The sequence below is a fragment of the Chrysemys picta genome, chromosome 24, assembly GCF_011386835.1.
Source record: "Chrysemys picta bellii isolate R12L10 chromosome 24, ASM1138683v2, whole genome shotgun sequence".
Taxonomy (NCBI): domain Eukaryota; kingdom Metazoa; phylum Chordata; order Testudines; family Emydidae; genus Chrysemys; species Chrysemys picta.
Genome location: NC_088814.1, coordinates 9,290,876 through 9,312,950, shown reverse-complemented (window position 1 = coordinate 9,312,950; position 22,075 = coordinate 9,290,876). Strand labels below are relative to the sequence as shown.

Here is a 22,075-nt window from a genome sequence, read left to right as displayed (position 1 = left end):
AAGTCTTTGCTCCAGAGTGGGGACTCAAACCTGGACCGCCCATCTCCAAGGCAAGTGGCCTCCTAACCACTGGGCTAAAGGTTATAAGAAGGACATGCGCATGCACACACAGTTTTTTGAAGCTGAGTGGACTTTTCCAATTTGCTGACAAATTCCAACAATTTTCAGAACCAAAATGAATGGTTTGTTGGCTGAAAAAAATCAATTATTCGCCAGGGTAGTAATTACATTAAAACTGATCACTCTAGAATGCTTAACAAAGTAAAATGATAAAACTTAAAATCTAACTAGTTATGTTGTTCGTTACTCTATATGAGACATTCACCTCTTTGCTATTGTATAAATGTAATTTCTTCATGGGAAGCATAAACATTTTGTAAGATGAGCATGAGAAGGAGCAGTCCAATACTAAAAAGTTTGTGTGATTTTGTGAGAAATAGTATGGAAATATTAGAAAGTCTCTAGCCAGCTTAAGCCAGCAAATTCCTGAGTCTAGGAATTGATAAAAACAGTAGGCTGCCTTTTATTACAAACCGTTCTGTTTTATTTTTACATTCCTATCAGGCACCTCCACAGAGAACGACTGTGCTTTTGAACCAGACTACGCTATTCCACCACTCCCAGTGACCGAAGGTATGCAGCACATTCGGATTATGGAGGGCATGTCTCGCTCTCTTCCATCCTCCCCCTTACTCACACATCAGTCTATCAGTGTTCGGCTCCAACCTGTGAAGAAATTAACTGGTAAGGACTTTAAATAAGTTCAGTGGGGCTTTTAAAATCGGTCAGTGCAAAATTTTAGATAAAGCTCACCAAACAAGTTTCTTTGCACAAATCTTCATTAGTTAACTACATGGCCTGCTGGAGTCACAAGATTTTGTAATTGGAATATACACCCATGTTTGCAATATTAAATTACTGTAGGAAAATGGGTTGGATCTCAGTTTAACAGAATGACCTATCTAGTCTTTAAATAATCATCTGGTTTGCACACATTCTAGTTTTTCAGGGATGTTGTAAGTAGTACCAGAAAATACTTAATTCCAGTCTCCTCATGAATCAGTTTGCTCAAGTCAGGCCAACAGATGGAGACATTTCAGCAGTTTAAGTAACATGTTAAATTTTTGCATGCTGAGAGAAAGGGACTTCAGCAAACTGTACATTATTTGTTGCAGCACATAGAGTGACATTTCATGTATGTTTTTAAACAAGTTTATTTTAAGTAATTTATTTGGTTTCTGTGGACCAGATCTGTAAAGGTATTTAGGTGCTTAAAGATGCAGATAGGCATCTAATGGGATTTTCAAAAGCCCCTCAGGATTCAACTCCCCCACTAGGTGCTCAGAGACTGGTCATCATAGGGACACTGCAGCTGGGATTGGCAGGGAAAGCGCAGGGGCTGAAGCCATCGGGAGCCTGGGGCAGAGTAGCAGGAGGGGAGTGGGATGGAGCCACTGGTGCCTGACAGGCCAAACAGAAGGCCCTTTGAGGCCAGATCTGGCTCGTAGGCTGTTAATTGAAGCACACTGGTCTGTAAGTACCTACATGAAGAACAAATATTTAATAATGGACTCTTCAGTCTAGCAGAGAAAGTTATAACATGGTCCAATGGCTGGAAGTTGAAGCTAGACAAATTCAAACTGAAAGTGAGGTGTAGATGTTTAACAATTAGAATAATTATCTAGGAATTATTTTAGGGGAATTCAATGGCCTATGTGCAGCTAGATGATCACAGTGATCCTTTCTGGCCTTGAAATCTATGAACTCTTCCAACTTTTATCTTGGCTATTTAGATTGTGAATTCTACAGGACAAAGATTGACTCTTACTATATGGTTGTATAATGTCTATTACAATGACACTCTAATCCTGGTTGGGGTGTCTAAGCACTATTGTAATAAAAATAAAAATTAATAATAATGCAATGGTAGATGTAGTGTATGTTTCTGTAATATCAGTATTGACTTGATCCCTTGGAACTGTGGGTTCAGTTTAGTTGTAAGCTCTGATAAGCAGCATTCAGTGCTCCGTTATCTTCACAGCGGATAGCTATCTTTGTGTTGTGACACAGCATGTATGCTTAATTAATTGTGAGTGCAAAACTGGAGACTGCTTCTCTAAGTTAGGCTTTGTGTGCTTTCCCACTGATAGCTCTGCCCCTTGCGGTCAACAGAAAAATGAAGCAAATTAGAACTCATCCCATCCTTCAGTTTGGGTTCCAGCCTCCCATTTCCATTATACTGTAGGATTCTTGCTGTCACAATGATAGACACATGTAAGAAAAAAGAAAGATGACTTACCTGTTACTGGAGCACTGAGAGTATCTTGCCTTTGCAGAGTTGCACATGTGTCATCAGGGCTCCATGAATCAAAACATTTAGTGTGAAGTTATGTAAGGGCCCATCTCCCCACTGCCCATAGTTCTTTTGCAGCAATTGAGAATATCAAATGAGGACTCCAAAGAAGCAGGGAACTAGGATGAATGAGCCTGGGTCTTCCCAGGCAATATACTTTGAGAACTCCAGCTATGGATGAGTAACTTTCCTTTCTGCATTAATGGTTGACAATACAGATCAACTAACACAAACAAACTGTGGAGTGGGGCTGAGAATAAAAACAAAATAGTTTTCCATGTGATTGTATTTCTTCAGTTAACAATTGTTGGAAAACTCCTATAAAATATAAAAAATGTGTTATAAGAATTACATATTTTTTGGACTTCCCCTACAAAATGTTTAACCATATGGAAGGGCTGAAGAGTTGTTTCTAACATTTGATGTTTCTTTCAGTGACTTTACATGTCTAAGAATGGAAGTGCCTTTTTTGTTAACAATAGGTACATCATTGTTTGCACAAGACTGAAAACAAATAATTGCTTAAAATAATGATTTTTGTTGTTGCTGGTGAATATTTAAATGATTACAATAAAGGAAACACTCTTCCTCGGACTAATGATCCGCATATAGGCCATTAGTCCCAAGAGATCATTACTCTCCATGGAATGCCCTGCAATGAAGACATTATTGCTATTATAAATGAATAGCTCAGAGATAATTTAAAAATGGTTTTCATGTGGAATGCATGCATGTGATCCCCCAAATAATGGTATTGGTGTGATGGTCATGTTGCATCTTTGGCTGTACTGGACATTTCTAGAGAATTAAAGACTGGTATATTGGTTACATGCCAGTCCTTTGCTAGATTTCCATGTAGTTTATAATATTAGCTATATATAGCTACATCTTTGATTTTGTTAGAAGTTTGAGAATTCTCCCAATCAGAAGCAGGGAAGGTGAGATTTTCCTCTGAAATACTAGTTTAAAATTCACTTCTGAGTAGTACATCATATTTCCATGCAAAAAGGCTTTTTTGCTGTTTACTCGTTGTTTTGAAATTGAGGACAGATCATTTTTACTAGGCACTTAAGTTTGAAGAAATATGTTTAATTTAAATTAAGTTTTAAAATGAATGCTTCAGAGAAAATGTTTGTAGTATTTGCCAATTCAGAGCTGGAAAAAATATTTTTAGATTTCTTTTTAGAAAAGGTGTCTTTTTCCTATTTCACATGTCAAATCTTGACAAAGATACTTGGACCAAAGTGAAAGTATCTCCTTTTGGGTGAAATCATGACTGCATTAATGTCAGTGACAAAACTTCTCTTGATTTAACTTGGGCCTGAATTTCTCTTCCTTCAATTCACCTTAAAGCTAGAGGATTCAGTAAGAGCCTCCCTATTAACCATTTTAAACAGGGTTCAAGGTTTTTAGGTCATTGAGCAATAACATTGAAAAGGACTCAAAATCTCACATCATCAGTATAAAATATGCTTTCTCCTTTACATCCCAAATAATTTTGGCAATCTTGAACAATAGTTTCCTCTCCATATGACCCCATTTTGAAACAAGACAGATGCAGAGTTACAGACCAACTTAGAGATGCCAAACTTAAGGTGGACTGGAGGGGTTAGATGTCCTGTTACAGCCAATTCATGTTGCTTTTAAGAGGTTCTTCTTCATGGGACTGAAAGCAACATCTCCATAGTATTTTCAACATTACTGACACAAGCAGAGATAAATTGGGGTTAAACTAGGTCTAATTTATGGCAGCACAGAGACAGTAAGTTAGAGTATTGGGTGGGGACAGATGAATATGCTGTTTATTTCAATTTTCAAATCAATCTGTATGCCTGTATAATAAAGCTTTTTGGGGACAGGTAATATGTCTAACCCTGAAAATCTCTGTGTAAATTTGCAGCTCTATATAAATTACCTTTAATAGTAATAATAGTAAAGGTCCAGTAGAAAGTAGAAAAGCATGTAACGAGTAAAATAATAAAATAAGAGAGCAACAAGAATTAGATTTCAATAGCTAATTATCAGAAACTTGGGCTATGGAATTCCACACTTTTGCAGTTCATTGTTAACAGATAACTTTATTTTTTTCCCCTCTGACACTAGTGTGCATAATTTTAACACTCCATCATATACTTTCAATGTCCAATTCATTTGAAAGATACTCTTATTATAAGAAGAACAGGAGGACTTGTGGCACCTTAGAGACTAACAAATTTATTAGAGCATAAGCTTTCGTGGACTATAGCCCACTTCTTCGGATGCATATAGAATGGAACATATATTGAGGAGATATATATACACACATACAGAGAGCATAAACAGGTGGGAGTTGTCTTACCACCTCTGAGAGGCCAATTAATTAAGAGAAAAAAAAAAAACTTTTGAAGTGATAATCAAGCTAGCCCAGCACAGACAGACAGTTAGATAACAAGGAATTTCACCATGATTTCAATAATTTCCATCCCACCATCAACCTCAGCCTAGATCAATCCACACAAGCGGTCCATTTCCTGGACACTACTGTGCTAATAAGCGATGGTCACATAAATACCACCCTATACCGGAAACCTACTGACCGCTACACTTACCTACATGCCTCCAGCTTCCATCCAGGACACACCACACGATCCATTGTCTACAGCCAAGCTCTAAGATATAACCGCATTTGCTCCAATCCCTCGGATAGAGACAAGCACCTACAAGATCTCTATCAAGCATTCTTAAAACTACAATACCCACCTGCTGAAGTGAAAAAACAGATTGACAGAGCCAGACGAGTACCCAGAAGTCACCTCCTACAAGACAGGCCCAACAAAGAAAATAACAGAACACCACTAGCTGTCACCTTCAGCCCCCAACTAAAACCTCTCCAGCGCATCATCAGAGATCTACAACCTATCCTGAAAGATGATCCTTTACTCTCACAGATCTTGGGAGACAGACCTGTCCTCGCTTACAGACAACCCCCCAACCTAAAGCAAATACTCACCAGCAACCACACATCACTGAACAAAACCACTAACCCAGGAACCTATCCTTGTAACAAACCCCGATGTCAACTCTGTCCACATATCTATTCCAGTGACATCATCATAGGACCTAATCACATCAGCCATACCATCAGGGGCTCGTTCACCTGCACATCTACCAATGTGATATATGCCATCATGTGCCAGCAATGCCCCTCTGCCATGTACATTGGCCAAACCGGACAGTCTCTACGCAAAAGAATTAATGGACACAAATCTGACATCAGGAATCAAAATACTCAAAAACCAGTGGGAGAACACTTTAACCTGTCTGGTCATTCAGTGACAGACCTGCGGGTGGCTATATTACAACAGAAAAACTTCAAAAACAGACTCCAACGAGAAACTGCTGAGCTAGAATTGATATGCAAACTAGACACAATCAACTCTGGTTTAAATAAGGACTGGGAATGGTTGGGCCATTACAAACATTGAAATCTATCTCCCCTTGTAAGTATTCTCCCACTTGTTATCTAACTGTCTGTCTGTGCTGGGCTAGCTTGATTATCACTTCAAAAGTTTTTTTCTCTTAATTAATTGGCCTCTCAGAGGTGGTAAGACAACTCCCACCTGTTTATGCTCTCTGTATGTGTGTATATATATCTCTTCAATATATGTTCCATTCTATATGCATCCGAAGAAGTGGGCTATAGTCCACGAAAGCTTATGCTCTAATAAATTTGTTAGTCTCTAAGGTGCCACAAGTCCTCCTGTTCTTCTTTTTGCGGATACAGACTAACACGGCTGCTACTCTGTGACCTCTTATTATAAGGAATCAAGTTACCCTGAAAGCACACATCATGGATCACTGCATTCTTTTCTGACTTTTTTTCTCTCACTGAGTGATGTTGCTCTTCTGGTGCTTTATAGTTCTTGAAATTCTAGGTGGGCATATACTCCTATGCTTTGCTCTTTGTTCTTGTGCACTGATACTTGGTCATTGTTGTCTGATCTGTTCTCTGAGCTTCCCTACCTCTCTGCTTTGAAGAATAAACAAAAGGAAAATGGGAGGAGAGATTTATCTGCCATGTTAAGGAACTTTGTCCCTAGCAAAGCTCCCACATCCTCAGGTAATAACCCTCTGTTTACCACCCAGCAGTATTTTCTGTGGTGGAATGAACTCAAGGAGTGTAAGATGGTGTTCCCAAAACAGAGAGAAAATTGAGGACCAAACTAAGGGTGCTCTCTCTGTCCTAACCCCCTCACATACCCTGCTCACCACCATACCCTTCTCACACAGTCACTTCCCTGCTCCCCACGGTGGTGCTTGCTGGTGTTGGGGGAACTGGGGATGGCTAGTGGGGCAGGTAGATGGACATGGGCTGAGGAGAACTGTGTGTAGGGAAGGGGGTTGTGTTAGGGAGACATGTGGTATGCAAAAGGGGCTCTGGGCGTGGGAATGCGGGAGAGGAGATCAATCCCCAAGTGTTGATGTATCTGGGGTTTTTTTGTGGACTCCTGCTCCTCACCTCAGCTTCATCCATGGCTCTGCCTTGATGTACAGGGGAGCTGAGATAGCAGTGCCACAAGGAGCTTTTCTGGCATTAATGCCTTGGCATATAGAGACTGAACTCCCCATCCCAGGCCCATGCCAGTCTACTACTCTGGTTTCACTATCACAGGAACTCCCCACACATGGCCCTCTTCTCTCCCAGATACCATGTACATCTATGGCTTCCCAACATTTTCCTGCCTTCACCATATACCTGTTTACCCACCTGTCCCCCTCCTAGAATTCTCTTGCACTCTTCCACTTATTAACACCACTCATCCTCTCCACACCCCCCACCCAACCCTGCTCTCACCCACCTCATGCACATTTTAATGTTTTTTAAAACATGCTAGCTGGTCACAGTCAACCCCAGGGGAGTCAAAGCTTGACCAGTTGACACCTTTTTATGTGTGTTAAATCCGATCTACATTTGTGTTTTTAAAAAAGAGATTAGTTAATATGCATTTTTAAACAACATCTATTTTTCTAATCTAGACATGGCCCAAGGCTGTTGACCTTCAGAGTGTGCTGCAAGGTTGTTCAATTCACTCTGGGTGAAACAGGTTTCACCATTCACAAAGCAGGAATAATTCACTGGTGTTTGTGTGCAGCTCCATGGAGACGGGAGGACAGAATTCACCATCACAAATTACATCAGGCCTTTAGGGTGCATGGCCTCTGTTCTTGCCTAGGGGCTGAAGTAATTGGAGACTGCCTTTCCAAGTCCTTTAAATAAGGAGTTTGTAGTAGTCCCTCCTACAGTGATTTAATTGAGGCCAGCTAAAAGCCTCCTCCCTCTGTAACAAAACTGTGAAGTTGCCCCTTGGTGGCTGCACTGCCTGCCACCCTCCCCCATGGAAAATGCAAGTGGGATTCGGCACAGGACCTCCATACTTAGGGATGGATTTCACCCAGAAGGTTTTGAATTTGTAAGACTATGGTGCCTTTTTTGTTAGACTCCATATAGTTCTTAGTCTGTCTATTTGCTAATCTGTGTACGTTCACTTAGTCTTTTAGTAAAGCACATTGTAATACTTGATAGATAAATATAATTGTTCTCCCAAATATTTATCCTCTGCTTCTCAGGGTGAGTTTACCAAGACAATTTCTCAGTATATAGATGAACTTCAGTATTATCTACATTTGAGATTTTGGGCAGCCAAGTCCAGGAACAAAGATCAAGTGTAGTATCTGTTCTTATCAGCTGAAATAAGGTTATACTCAGTAACATTTTTCTTTAGATAATCATGAAGCTTGCTTTGTTCTAGGTCATCTTCAGAGGCATATGGTAAAAATTAACCCTTTTAAAAACAGACACTGTAGCTTATTCAAAGCCTTTCTTGGCAGTGTTCCCCAAAACACTCTTTTAAGATTTGCATTAAATCCAGATTTTGTCACGGAAAAGGAAAGGACAAATTCCTATAGTGGACTTTGTACTAAATATTAGAACTTACTACCATATTGACAAATATCTTGTGAAAGATAAATACTGTAATGGCTACAGTATTTTCAGTGTCTAAATATTGATACTATGCCACTGTTGGTTTCAAACTTAATATTTTATTTATCGGAAACTACTGATAAATCAGTAACTACACAGTGCAGGAATTCACTGATCTCTTTCAGTTCTTGCTTTTAGTTACTGAGCTGCCACACATGAATGGCTTTAGAATTTGTTAGAAGTAATATCTGATATATAATAAAGAAAACTTGAGTCAATTTCTGATCCACATTGATTGCCCTCCACTTCCACTGAAAGGAGTGAAGAGTGCTCGGCACCTAACACGATCAAATGTAAAATTTGTAAGACTATGTCGCATATCATTCTGTTCCCTCCAAAAATTCAAAATATACAAAATGTTCATTTTTCAGATCTAATTCTTATTATTTTCAATGTACCGTGTTTTTACTTTATTTAAGGCTACTCTTAGGAGACCTGTATTTTACAAGTTCTATATAACATCATCCATGTGATAAATAGGGAGTTTATTATGATCCACATTAGAACTGAGAGTCAGTTTACAAGTGGCCTTATGTTAAGGACAATCATATTACAAAGAGGTATATAATTATAATAAGGAAGCCTTGTAATTCTGTACCTGAAAGCTAATCTACCTGCATTGTTTTCATGAGAATGAATATAGAATACTCCCAAATGAGCATTTCTAATTACTCGAGGAGTGATGGTAATGGAATTATTAGTCTTTCTAGTCTGTTTTGGAGAATGAGATTATAAAGACAAGTATGCTTTTTAGGTTGCAAACAGGAGTTAGCATATGATTCCTAAGCTCTTTTTATAGGACCTTGATAAAAGTTTTAAAGGAGTTTTTCACATATTTCCATTTTCTTTTAAAAGCAAAGTCCTGCATCATGTGGCACAATATGGCATAATAGTTGCTTTGTAAATCGATAGGCCAACAGAAGGTTGTGAGCTTAAAGCATTTTTGTGATCTGACATGTCTGCTGAAATAAGGAAAAGTTTGGATTAAATGAATTACTACCTTTTCCTTAATTTTATAGGCGATAATACTTTGATATATATGATTCTTCAGCTGTATGTATGCTGTTTTCTGATTTTGAATAGAATCAGTAATATTCATGAGAATCAGTTGGGGTTGGTCCTGCTTTGAGCAGTGGGTTTGACTAGATGACCTCCTGAGGTCTCTTCCAACTCTAATCTTCTATGATTCTATGCATATTGAACTAGCTAAAGTTGTGTTAGAATTTCCATTGAAAATCCTGTGTTTCCAGTGTTTACTATCTCTGCTCTTTGAAAATGAAACAACCTGAAAATTGATATACAAGCTGTAAACCCCAGATGCAAAGATTTGTTTTTAATTACCAAAATATATATTTTAATGGGCATCTCTTCATTTATGACGTATGAAGAAATCTGGCTTGTACCTGGCTTCACATACGTTTTTGTTTTTTTTCTGGCTACATAGCTGCCGATAGGCATAGAAAGGTTCCAGGGAATTGCTTCTTAGTGGGGAGTAGATTTTGAACTGAGAGTAACAGAGTTAAATGCTTGAACCACGGTTTGAGAACATGATGTAGGTGTAGGTCATATTTAGATCATCCTATGACGTTACAGGCAAAAGAAAGACCTTTATTAGAAAAGTTGATTTGTATTTGATTTCTTAATTGAAAGTACCACGGGCAACAGTAAATAAAATTCTGAGTTCAAGCCATCCCAAATCTTTAATTCATACTTATAATATGCTGTGAGGATATTATAACACATATGGGGGCAAATTATCTTGTCAGTTACACTGACATACATTCGGAGTAACTTTATATTTTCGCTAGTGTAACTGAGAGCAGAATTCGGTTCATAGTCTTCTATAAAATACTCTTAACCAAGTTATAAGCTTTTGCTAATGACTTGTGTACAGGAATATATGGGCCTAGTGAGGTAAGTTAAGGAAGCTGATATCTTGGAAGTAATTTGAGTTCATGTTTTTTTCATTAACCAAAATATATTTGTAAAAGAACACTTTTGGCAAAATTTGACCTGCAGTCCACCCTTCCATTTCTAATTATTAAATCTATCTAATTTTTTGGGGGGCGGGGAGGACATGCTGTGGGGAGGAGGGTTTCCTCAGAACAAATACCTCCATGCTTTTTTGTTCCTCTTGCAGAAAATATCAACAGGGCCAGCCACTTATGAGAAACCCTAAAATCATAAAGTTATGTTGGGCATGTCATAAAGAAAATTTAGTTCAGGAACAGATTTCCATTTCAAGTGGTCATCAAACAAGCATGGAGAGGGAAATGGACTAGGATGATAAGATCCCCAGAAATATAGCTTGAGGCTCCTTCTCCCTTTCTTGTCCCCCAAATGTATCCTGTGATTCACAACTCTTAGCTTTTGTGGCAGAAGTGACTTTTGCAAAGGGATTTGAAAGTGGTGAAGGAGGTGGCTTGGTGAATACATTCAACGTAGACGTTACACTCATAAAGAAGCATGGTTTTGAGATTTAGCCAGGAAGAGGTCATTCACGACTTTAGCAAGAGCAGTTTCTGTGGAACAGAGAGCGTTGACACTGATAACAATTGATTCCAGTAGTAAGTTTTGAGGTGAGGAGGTAAACACCAGGGTTGTAGGCATCTCAATCAGTGAGTATTGAGTTGAAGGGGAAAAGGGTGATTGGACTGTAGTTGAAGAGACCAACAAGCAATAGCAAGACTTTAACGTATGGAAAGGAGTGTAGTCTAGCTTTATTATCCTACTGTCTTTAATGTGAATTCTGCATGAATAAAGACTATAGGACTGGACCAAAACTTCACATTAAATATGTGAAATATTTTGGGCTCTGAAAAGCAACTTTCATCTTAGCAACAAAGAAGCAGGAGACGAAAGCTATAATTCTTTCTGAAAAAGAAAGCATTGGAGCACTGACAAATTCAACGTTTTGGAAGAATCTTCAAGCTGCCTCATGTTAAGAAAAGTTAACTGTCACGTGTGTGTTCTTCTGGAAAACAGATTATATGAAGCTCAGGCTTTACCTAAAAGGAATTGTTTCCCATTCCTTCTGGAAATACTGTTTTATTTTTAAAAATATCCTGCACTATAGTCCAAAAACCTAGAGTCTACTGGGATGCTTAGAACTATTTTTACTTTATGCTGTGGTCCTCTGGGGTTTCCTTTTCTATAATGAAAAGTCTAAGAATGCAGATATGTTTTTCTTCAGAAGAGTGACATGGTAAAAATAAGGTTATTTTAAAATATTAGTTATTTATTTTAGAGCCAAGAAATGTCCTAGAAGATATAAAAAACAGCTTGGAATGGTATCCAGTTTCATATTAGCTTAGTCTGTTTTAATGCTTTATTATAATTCGTTTCCAGTTATCAATGCATTCTTTATATGTAAATAAATGATATGCTCATTACTACCCTAAATAATCTGGTAACATTGTGTTTGTAATGAATTAGTAATTATTTATATAGTGTGAGACACTCTGCTGACAGATAGGAAGGCAAGTTCCTTGCCCCAAAGAGCTTAGAATATGAAAAATCCTAAGAATTAAGTACAGTGTTCCTCTGAAAAGTGCCATGTTAAGGCCAAGATTTTTTTTTGAACGCCCACATGCATTTTTACTTTTATTTAAGAGAAGCTTTTTAAATTGTTTCTGCCTTTTTGATTCTGCCAGGTACTTTCTATTCTTGTCATATGTGTCAGTGATTCCACACTGTGCAGAGGTGTGGGCTCGGTATGCCCAATCTGTGCAGAGACTGCAGTAGTTACCCAGCTCCACAGGCATGTTCACGCTATCCTCTGGAGAAACTTCTCACCTTCTCATGGACCTTCCAAAGTTCCACTGATCCACATAGTCTGTGGGACTTCAGGAAGGACAAGTATAGATCAGTCTGGTTGTCCATGACTGGCCTTGCCAATCCTGCCACGCAGATCCGAATCGCATGCTTGGTACCCCTACGACATTTAAGGCTTCACAGTCTTGTTGTTATTGCTCAGAACTTAATCAAGTTTAAGGCCTGCACTTACTGAGATTTTCTTATTTGTGGATTAAGTACAATTCCCTATTCCTTTTGTGAATGACATTCAGTGGGTTACCCATGCTCAGCTTGCAGCTCCTCTACATTGACGGGCAAGTATAATGGTTAATCCTTTGATGACTCTACCACAGTTCTTGGACCTCCAATCTCCAGGCTTTTACAGACTTCCAAATCTTTACACTCTTTCTCCAAAGGCCTCCCTTTCTGAAATGGACTGTTTAGGTGCTGTAGGCCTGACCTGCAAATTCATCAATATTTTTTCAAGAACCATATGAGGGGACTTATTTAAATATCAAGATGAATCTGTATTTTGACAGCTTATTAAAGCTGTTGACCATTTTTCATCCTGCTGAGAAGCTAAGGGTTAAGATTAAGTTAAAGAAGCCTCCCTTTTTGCTACTTTGTTGTTTCTCTGGAGTTTCAACTTTGTTTTATCCTGCTGTTCTTTTTCTGCTGTAGTCAGTTTGAATCCATAACATCTAGTTTTTACATTTCCTGACTTCAACGACGTATGGCCCATGTCTTTCTCTTCTCCCATACTATGAGAGAGGATTAAAGGACGGAAGGTCATGTTGTGCCACCAGCAGGGGAAAGAAAGGCCGAGTGCTGAAACACTGCCCCCGATTATATAAACTTAATCTAGTTTTCTCCTTACGGTTTTATTTTCTTCTCATCTTGGAAGCATGGGGGCTATGCCTCCCCCTCTCCCGGTCAGGGACACAAAATAAGAAGAAAGAGGAGATAGGGGAAACAAGAGTAAAAACACTGTAAGAAGCCTGATAATGCTTTTCTTTGAGTGATTTCATATGTGCATTCCGCTCTTGACGTCTGCACACTCAGCGCACGGCTGTCAGAATTTTTTTCCCCTCAGACCTGTTGGGCGGCTCAAGCTCCCTCTGGTGCCACATGCCATTGTCATGAAGAGCTGCCCTAGCCCCTCTCAGTTACTTCTTACTGCCCTTGATGGTCATTGGAACCCCTGTTCAATACCAGAACAGTTCTCTCTCAGCTTTGTGTATGATATTGTATATAATATAATTGGTCTAGTAGTTAGCATAGTTAGTAAGTTTTAGTTGTGTAAAAAAATACCAACGAAGTTTTTTGGACTTGTTTCTCCTCGTTTCAAGGTTTCTGCTGATAGCACTAAGGTATGCCCCAGTTGCTGGGCTTCAAGCCGTGTGCTGCTTGCTCGAGACCTATGCCAGTGAGTGACCCGCACAATGGTTGCCTGAAGAGCCTAGGTGAAGCACACATGAAAGACTGGTGCCAGATTTGCAGGGAATTCAAACCTGGAAAAAAGGAGGACAGGGAGGCTAGGCTGAAATTTCTGCTAGTGGAGGCAATACTGAGGCCATTGTCTGAACCATCCTAGTCTGACTCAGTGCTGAATGCTGCAGCTTCAGTGAAAAGTGCACCTCTAGCATTATCAGAATCCCAGCAGTGAGCTCCCTCACCTAGGCCAGGAAAGATATAGATGGGCAAGAAGGAATCAGATAGAGTGCACCTTAAATCTAAGCACTTTTCCTCCTCCAAATCAGTGCCTAAGTTGGTATAGTTGGCTCTGGCACAGCAAAAGGTTCCGTCGAGTCTGGTGCTGCCAACGTAATTGGCAGCTTAACAAGATACCTTCTCACAGGAAGAACCTCTGATTTCTGGTACATCAAAATCACTACCGGTTCACCGTACTACCATTTAGCTTGTCAGCTGCTCCCAGTGTCTTTACAAAAGTTATGGTAGTAATAACTATATTCCTACGAAAATCAGGATTTCATGTTTACCCCTACCTGGACAACTGTCTTGTCAAGGGCCGATCCAGACTGCGAGTACAGAGCAGTGTGGCCCTGATCCGGTCAGTGTTCAATGACGTGGGACTGCAATGCTGAGAAATCTCTCCTCTTCCCAGTCCAGAGGATAGAGTTTATAGCAGCTGTACTGGACTTGTCTCAAACGAGGGCTTTTCTTCTAGACTTCACATTCCTGGCAATCTAATCAGTTGTTATAGATATGAAAGGTCACCCTATCACAACAGCACAAAACTGTTTGAAGTTTCTGGGACATGTGGCCTGCACCTAGGTGGTTCAATATGCCAGACTATGCCTCAGACTTCTGCAGGCCTGGCTGGCATCAGTCCATTTGCTGAGCCGCCATCAGCTGGACTCAGTGATGAGTGCCCTCTTATGTCCTCACATCACTAGATTGGTGGGCAAATCCAGGCAATGTATATGTAAGCATTCCATTTGCCTGCCCACAGGTGGCGCTTATGTTAGTGACAGACATGTCTGCTCTGGGACGGGGGTCCAGTTGGGTTCTCTACTGACTCACAGTCTATGGTCCTCAAAAGACTTAGCTTTACACATGAGTGTCAGACTGGCATGCCAAATATTTCCATAGCAGAACAGGTGAAGCCGCATGTTAATGCCTCACAGTGGCAATGTTCTTCTCCAGTCTGTCAAGAGGGGACTCTGCTCTGGGAGTTCTGTGTTGCCAATTCAATAGATCTGGAAAGCTCTTACCTGCTGGGGATCCAAAATGACCTAGCAGACCACTTGAGCAGATCGTGTGAGTAACCACAAGAGGTCTCTTTGTCCAGATGTAGCCAGATACATCTTCCAGAAGTTAGAGTTTCCCCTAGTATACCTATTTGCAACAAGGACCAACAGAAAGTGTCAGCAGTTCTATTCCTTATGGGGTCAGAGCCCGGCTTCCCTGACAGATGCATTTTTACTGCCATGGTGAGACAGGCTCCTCTATGCTTTCCCACCAATTCTGCTTATTCACAGGGTATTACTAAAGATAAGAGTCATACTCCTAGCCACTGCATGGACCTATCAATATTGTTTCTTCACACTCCTGGTGCTGTCAGTGAAATGTCCAATTTCACTTCCACTAGACTTAGACCTGATCTCCCAAGGTCAAGGTTGCCTACTCCACCTGAGCCTTCAGTCCCTTCACTTAACTACATGGATGCTCTATGACTAGATAGACATGTCCATAAGGTTTGTATTCTCAAGTGCAAAGTGCCTGCCTGTCCTCCCTGGGGATCTAAACTTAAGTATGATCAAGAACTAGCTCTATGGCCAAGCACGTTCTTCAGAGAGGCTATCTCATGTGGGGCTGGCCTTTCAGTTAGACATCATGATCCTACATTGCAGGATTGTGCTGAGAGGTCACATGTCTAAGGCTACTACAGGACAGGCCCAACAAGGACAATAACAGAACACCACTGGCCATCACATACAGCCCCCAGCTAAAACCTCTCCAGCGCATTATCCACGATCTACAACCTATCCTGGAAAATGATCCCTCACTCTCACAGACCTTGGGAGGCAGGCTAGTCCTCGCTTACAGACAACCCCCCAAACCTGAAGCAAATACTCACCAGCAACTACACACCACACCACAGAAACACCAACCCAGGAACCAATCCCTGTAGCAAACCTCGTTGCCTGCTCTGTCCCCATATCTACTGTGGCGATATCATCAGAGGACCCAATCACATCAGCCACACCATCAAGGGCTCATTCACCTGCACATCTACTAATGTTATATATGCCATCATGTGCCAGCAATGCCCCTCTGCCATGTACATTGGCCAAACCGGACAGTCCCTCCGCAAAAGAATAAATGGACACAAATCGGACATCAGGAATGGTAACATACAAAAGCCAGTAAGTGAACACTTCAATCTCCCCGGTCATTCTATTACAGATTTAAAAGTCACTATCATTGGATAAAAAAACTTCAGAAACAGACTTCAAAGAGAAACAGCAGAACTAAAATTCATTTGCAAATTTAACACCATTAATCTGGGCTTGAATAGGGACTGGGAGTGTCTGGCTCATTACAGAAGCAGCTTTTCCTCTCCTGGAATTGACACCTCCTCATCTATTATTGGGAGTGGACTACATCCACCCTGATTGAATTGGCCCTGTCAACACTGGTTCTCCACTTGCGAAGTAACTCCCTGCTCTCCATGTGTCTGTATATAATGCCTGCATCTGTAACTTTCACTCCATGCATCTGAAGAAGTGAGGTTTTTACCCACGAAAGCTTATGCCCAAATACATCTGTTAGTCTTTAAGGTGCCACCAGACTCCTTGTTGTTTTTGTAGATACAGACTAACACGGCTACCCCCGGATGCTTGTTACAATTTCTTGTGAATTTTGCCAGATGTAGGTGACTTCTACATCAGACACTTCCTAGAACAGTAATGTCGATCTTCTTTATTCACCACCATACTGTGAGAGTGTGCATAGAATTCACAGAGCAAAAGAAGCCCTCAGCTGAGAAAGGAGGTGGCTGTTGAATGACAAGCCATTTATTATATTAATAAATAAAGGGATTGTCCTGTGGGATGTATTATGCGTGGTCATGTGTGGAGGTCCTCATCCTTCTTGCTCATTATTCTGTGTTCTCTCGTTAAAGAAAAGATAAATGTTATTTATTACTTGTTGGGTTAGCCTTAAATTCAGGAGGAAGAGTTCACAGTGTTGCATATTTTCTTTTCTTAACATACTGTACTGTGTATAAATGCAAATTTATTCCAGTTTTACAGATATCTTTTAAATGCATTTGTATAGTAGGGCACGTATAGCAGTATTGATAAATAACATGTTTCAAAATCTCCCAGTGATTGGCAAGCTTGCAGCTTGATGCCAATAAATTGACAGTAAATTCAGGGGGACATTTTGCAGTTACCAGAATCCCAATAATTTTTTTCCATCAAGCCTTCCTAGCTGTGATTTTCAGTTTGTCCTTTTGCTTTTGTCTAATTTTTACTTTCAGTTGTTAATACCACACAATAAAAGCTTGATTCTTTTGGAAAAGGGGATGGGGGGGTTATTTCTGGGAAACCAAGTATTACAAAGAGAGGCTCTTGTCCAGCTGACAGTTGCCACATGGATTTTTCAATGTGACTTTCAGAGCAGAGAAAATTGTTAAGAAATGATCCAGTTGTAGGGTGTTATTTCATGCTCCTTAGTTCCTTCGTACATTTGTATGAGGCTAGCCCATTCATGCAGTGATTTCCATATCTGTGCAGTGACCGGATAGCAGTAGTGGTACCACTTACTTACATAATTGCCTTGGTGTCTTTGAAAAGGCTTTTTTCCTAAAGATTTAGTTTCTTAAGACTGCTGACAGCAAAATATAAGTGTATCCAACAGAAGATTTATATTTGAAAGGATTCTCCGGTGAGGAAAATTGAAGTATGAAAGGACTTTCAGTCTCTTAATAACATAATTATCTTTACGTTACAAGCAATGCTTTACTTAAATAACTTGGAATGTTCTGGAACTTGTAGAGGTGAATAACAGTGTAATTAGTAACGTAGGATTGGCGATATGTTTGGCTAGTTGGTTTAATGAGGGAGAATCTTGTCTGTTTTACTGTAGATAAAATCTGGATGAAAAGTCCCATTTTCAAGATGATTGTAGTAAACTGCATGAAAATGGGAATTTCTAGGCACTTTAGATTGTCAATGTGTGTGGTTGTGCATGTGTATGTAATATGTATGTGTGCACACTTCACATATACACATCATCTTGGACTGGATTCTTTGGCCTGCTAAGATTACTTGGTACCCCATAAGGTATCTCATTCACTACCATTACTCCAGTCTTATGCCAAAGTGGCACCACTGATTTCAGTGGCCTGGAAAGGGGTCTGCGCGGCTGAACCTGTGTCAATCCTTTTGGGAGTCGAGCACCAGAAGATTATCTTCTGTTTTGAGATAAGATTCCTGCAATAGTGAAGAACTAGGCGATGAAATAAGGCAAGAATAAGTCTACAGTCCATTAGTAGTGCCTTTGGGGATTAAAACTTCAGCTCTGAATAAAAGCTCTTAGATTTCTGAAGCATTCTGACAACTCTTTAGCTGTAATTGTTGTTCCTCCTGCCTGGCTGTATTAGTATGTCTAAAACAGTGGTCTCTAGCAATACTTTGCTTGAACTGGAACTTTGCTCCAATGCCAAGTGAGCAGAACCTACACGGCTCTCTTCACAGCACTTGAAACATGGAGTGTGTTGTGGCGAGGAGGGATTGTGGCTGGAGCATACTGCTCTCCAGTTGTTTCTATCTGGCCTCTGGTTGTTGGTTTGCAGCTTCTCCCCTCTTTCCTCTCTCTTGTCTGTGTGGAGGAAAGGGGATCCATCATTTAAGTATTCTCTAGGTTCACAAAGAGCTTGTTAAGCTCCGGCGCAGTTCTCCCAGGGGCTCCCATACCCAGCAGGGAAGCAGGCAATGAAAAAGTCAACTGTACTTTTCTCCTCGCTCTGGTGCAGTAAAGCAGGTGACCAACAGGGCTGCTGCCGAGCAGCTGCAACAGGGAAGACCAGCAGACTCTGGGACAACTCCTGGTTCACATCAGAGCTGCTCCTGGGGCTACAAGGGAGGTAGCTAAAGAGGCAGTGGCCTCTACCTACTCCCAAAAAAGAGAGGGCTACAATTCATAATCAGTCTCTTTCTATCTCAGAACACCAGCCCGGGAAGAAAAGTTTCCCTTCTTTTTAACCTGGTTAGGGCTTGTCCGCACACATTTTGTACCTATTTAACTATATTTACACTATTTGTACCTATTTAACTATTTTGGTTAAGAAACACATATAGTTGAATCACTACAAGCCCCTAGTGTGGATGCAGTTACAATGATGTAAAGGGGTTTCTGTCAGTATAGCTCATTTCCTAATTTAGCAACGTAATTTTAGGAATAAAGCTAAACACTCATTAAAGAAATGCAAAGAAACATGCAGCACAAAGATGCTTCCCCAGTAGAGGAAAGGATTAAATGTATAATGTTCTTGTTTTCAGAAACTGAACTTTTAAAATAATTAACTTGTCTGAATCATCTTTATGGACCAAAGTCAGTTCTCCATCAGTGATGCAGTGAATAATTCCCCACTCATTTGTGGCTTAGGACCATAGGATCACATCAGGCAACATGTTAGTAATTGTCCTCAGTTCCTCTGGGAAGAAAAGACTCTAACATTTTGATTTTTCTAACTGTCTTGTGTAGTCTGAAACTCTGTCAAACTCAGGAAAGCCCATAAATAATCAAAAGAGCCACAGTTTTCATTCTGATGAATAATATGAGGGATTAAAACTAAAATTCATGGGTAATAGGCTTCTTCTCCCACAGTTTACTTTTAAACAAATGTAGAGTTTCCATAGTTGCTGGGAATGAGTTTTAGATTAACGCACCTAATCACAATGTGTGGTACAGTTGGATGAGGTTGTGTTATACCACAGTGCTTGTGTTAAGAAATGTAATGTAAAAAAGCAGGATAAATATCCATAGAGATACAACAGGGATAGGTTGGAAGATATCTGGACATTTTGGTTGCTGCTTGGAGTAAACATTATAATTAAAAGGTAACAATAGTTGCTGCACATACACAGTAGTTATTTTCCAAGTACATTTGGTTAACATTTTCATTGTATGCCTAAAGTGTCTTATTAGTGACAAAAAAAATTTGTTGGCTCTGATTCAGGAAAGCGTCACTATTCTGGACAGCACTTTAGCAGATGGATTTGTGCATGTACTTCAGTGCTTTCCAGAGTCAAGCGCCATAGATAGTAACAGGGCAAGACTAAACTAGAAATATGAGATACTGTCCAGCCAGTGTCAGCCCCTGAAACTTTATTTTCTTGGGGTGAAATTTATCCAGTGTTGAGGTTTACAGGGTTTAATTTATGGACAGGGCCTTACTGGGGAAATAAAGAACTTCCTGCTTTTATACAGATTTTCTCATTATTGACTCTTTGTAACATCACTTTCAAACATAATTTTAATAGAAGCCCTGTTTATACAAGGAAAGCATTCTGATGAAGTAAAACAAGTAAATTAATCATGTTTTCATTAAATTTTGCATGCATGGATATTGTGGTATGAACTAAGAAACATGATTAGTTTGAATTATAAAGCCCTTATTTACTTTCTTGGAACAATACAGATTCTTCCTGTGATGTTATAAATTATCAGGACATTTTCATGTATAGTAACTAAATAATTTTTTAACCTAAAGGTTGTTGTACTGGATTGACTATGGAATTGGTAATGAGCTATAGATAGGTTTGGAAGTATTTAATTTTAAACTGTGAAAGTCAGCAATCATATATTTCTCCTTCTACACAAAAGCTAATGAAAAAAAAATCTGTTTGCTAATCACAGTTTGGAGCAAAGTTAATAATATATATGTTGCACTTCTAGACAACTATTGCATTTTTTTTGTCATCAGTTCTATCCACCACTGAGTTAATAATAAATTAATACTGTCAAATATGATTTTATTTCTGAATCTGTTGTGAATATTGACTTCCACAGTCAGAACAATTTATATAGTGAGGAGTACCTGTATGTTTTTTAGATTTCCTGCTTGTGCAAAAATTCAGGTTGCTAAAAAAGAAAAATGATGTGGAAAAACACTGATATTCATTGCAGTTAACAAAAAATAAAAAAATAAAATAAAATCCTTCCAAGCATAGTTACAAAGAGCCTCTCATCCCTAGGCCATCAGTATCGGAGGAGAAGATTTTAATACTCAAGGCAGAGGATAACCAGTGAATGGCCAAGAATTTCAGCCATTAAGACAGAAAAGAAGGGTTGGATTCTAAAATATATATATATTGCTGTAAAATAATCCAAAGCTTCATGGGTAAAACCATCACATACAATGGTAACAACATTTAAGCAGATGGAGAAGGAAATGAGGGAGGGAAATAAATAAATAAGAAGACAATAAAAGAGAGGGGTAAGTTCACCCATATTCCCAAATGCTTTTTCTTATGTGAACTATCCAATTATCAAGAAATTTAATATTTTTGGGTGAGAAAATCATTTGCAGAAGAATACCATAAATTCATAAACTTCTCCCTCTATCTATCTCAGGATTTTGTACTGTTGCCAATCACCACAGTATCTAAGTGCCTTCCATGGAAAATCAATAACAGTACCAAAGTCCTTAATGGACTTCTTAGAGTCTCTGGCACATCTCTCTTTTTGAAGTAAAATGTCTACTTGAGGGTGGGCTTTTGTTTTTGCTTTTCAGACTTTTATTAAAATCTAAAAAAAACCAAAAAACATATCCTTTTGTGGAGAAGTAGGGGTTTAGGAGTAAAAGGGGGTGTCAGTGTTCTGAATGTCAATTCTTCTAGTATACAGATCTTTTCAAACTAGAATATAACTGTGTATATAAGAAGAATTATAAGATTCAATGCCTGTTGAACCCATTCCACATCTCTTATAAATATCTGACTGAGCAGCCATCCCCAAAAGTTGAATTAGACTCCAGTTTCACCCGTCACACATTTCAAAGTTCATCTATATTAAGTTACAAGATTCTGGAGTGTTGGGTGCCCAAAACCCGGTTGGTTGCAGTGCTTCCAATATCTGCCAGAAAAAGGAATTATCATCTTGTTCATTTTGACTGGTATCCAGCTCCATTGTGTTATGATCTTACATTGAGATGCTAACTAATTTATTAAAACAGCACAAACACACATGAAAGACATGGAACTTTTGGCTCAAGAACCTGTGGCAGATCTCTTCCCCATTTAACTTTTTCTTCAAGAGGCAAGGAAGTCACAGAATTGCTGTGTGCAGTGTTCCCCATAACATTCTGAGCTTCCAAACTTAAAAACGTGGCTTGCTCAAAAAAGAAAAAGCTCTCTAGTACTGGAAACTTT

General features: G+C 39.4%; 1 protein-coding gene across 1 annotated transcript in view; it reads left to right on the top strand.

Annotated features, from left to right (window-relative positions):
- The window catches only part of TANC2 (tetratricopeptide repeat, ankyrin repeat and coiled-coil containing 2), a 508,124-nt gene that overhangs the window by 211,169 nt on the left and 274,880 nt on the right, over window positions 1-22,075 (top strand). Inside the window, 1 exon segment of the mRNA XM_065577500.1 lies at window positions 565-744. Within this exon segment, the coding sequence (XP_065433572.1) occupies window positions 565-744 (180 nt within the window).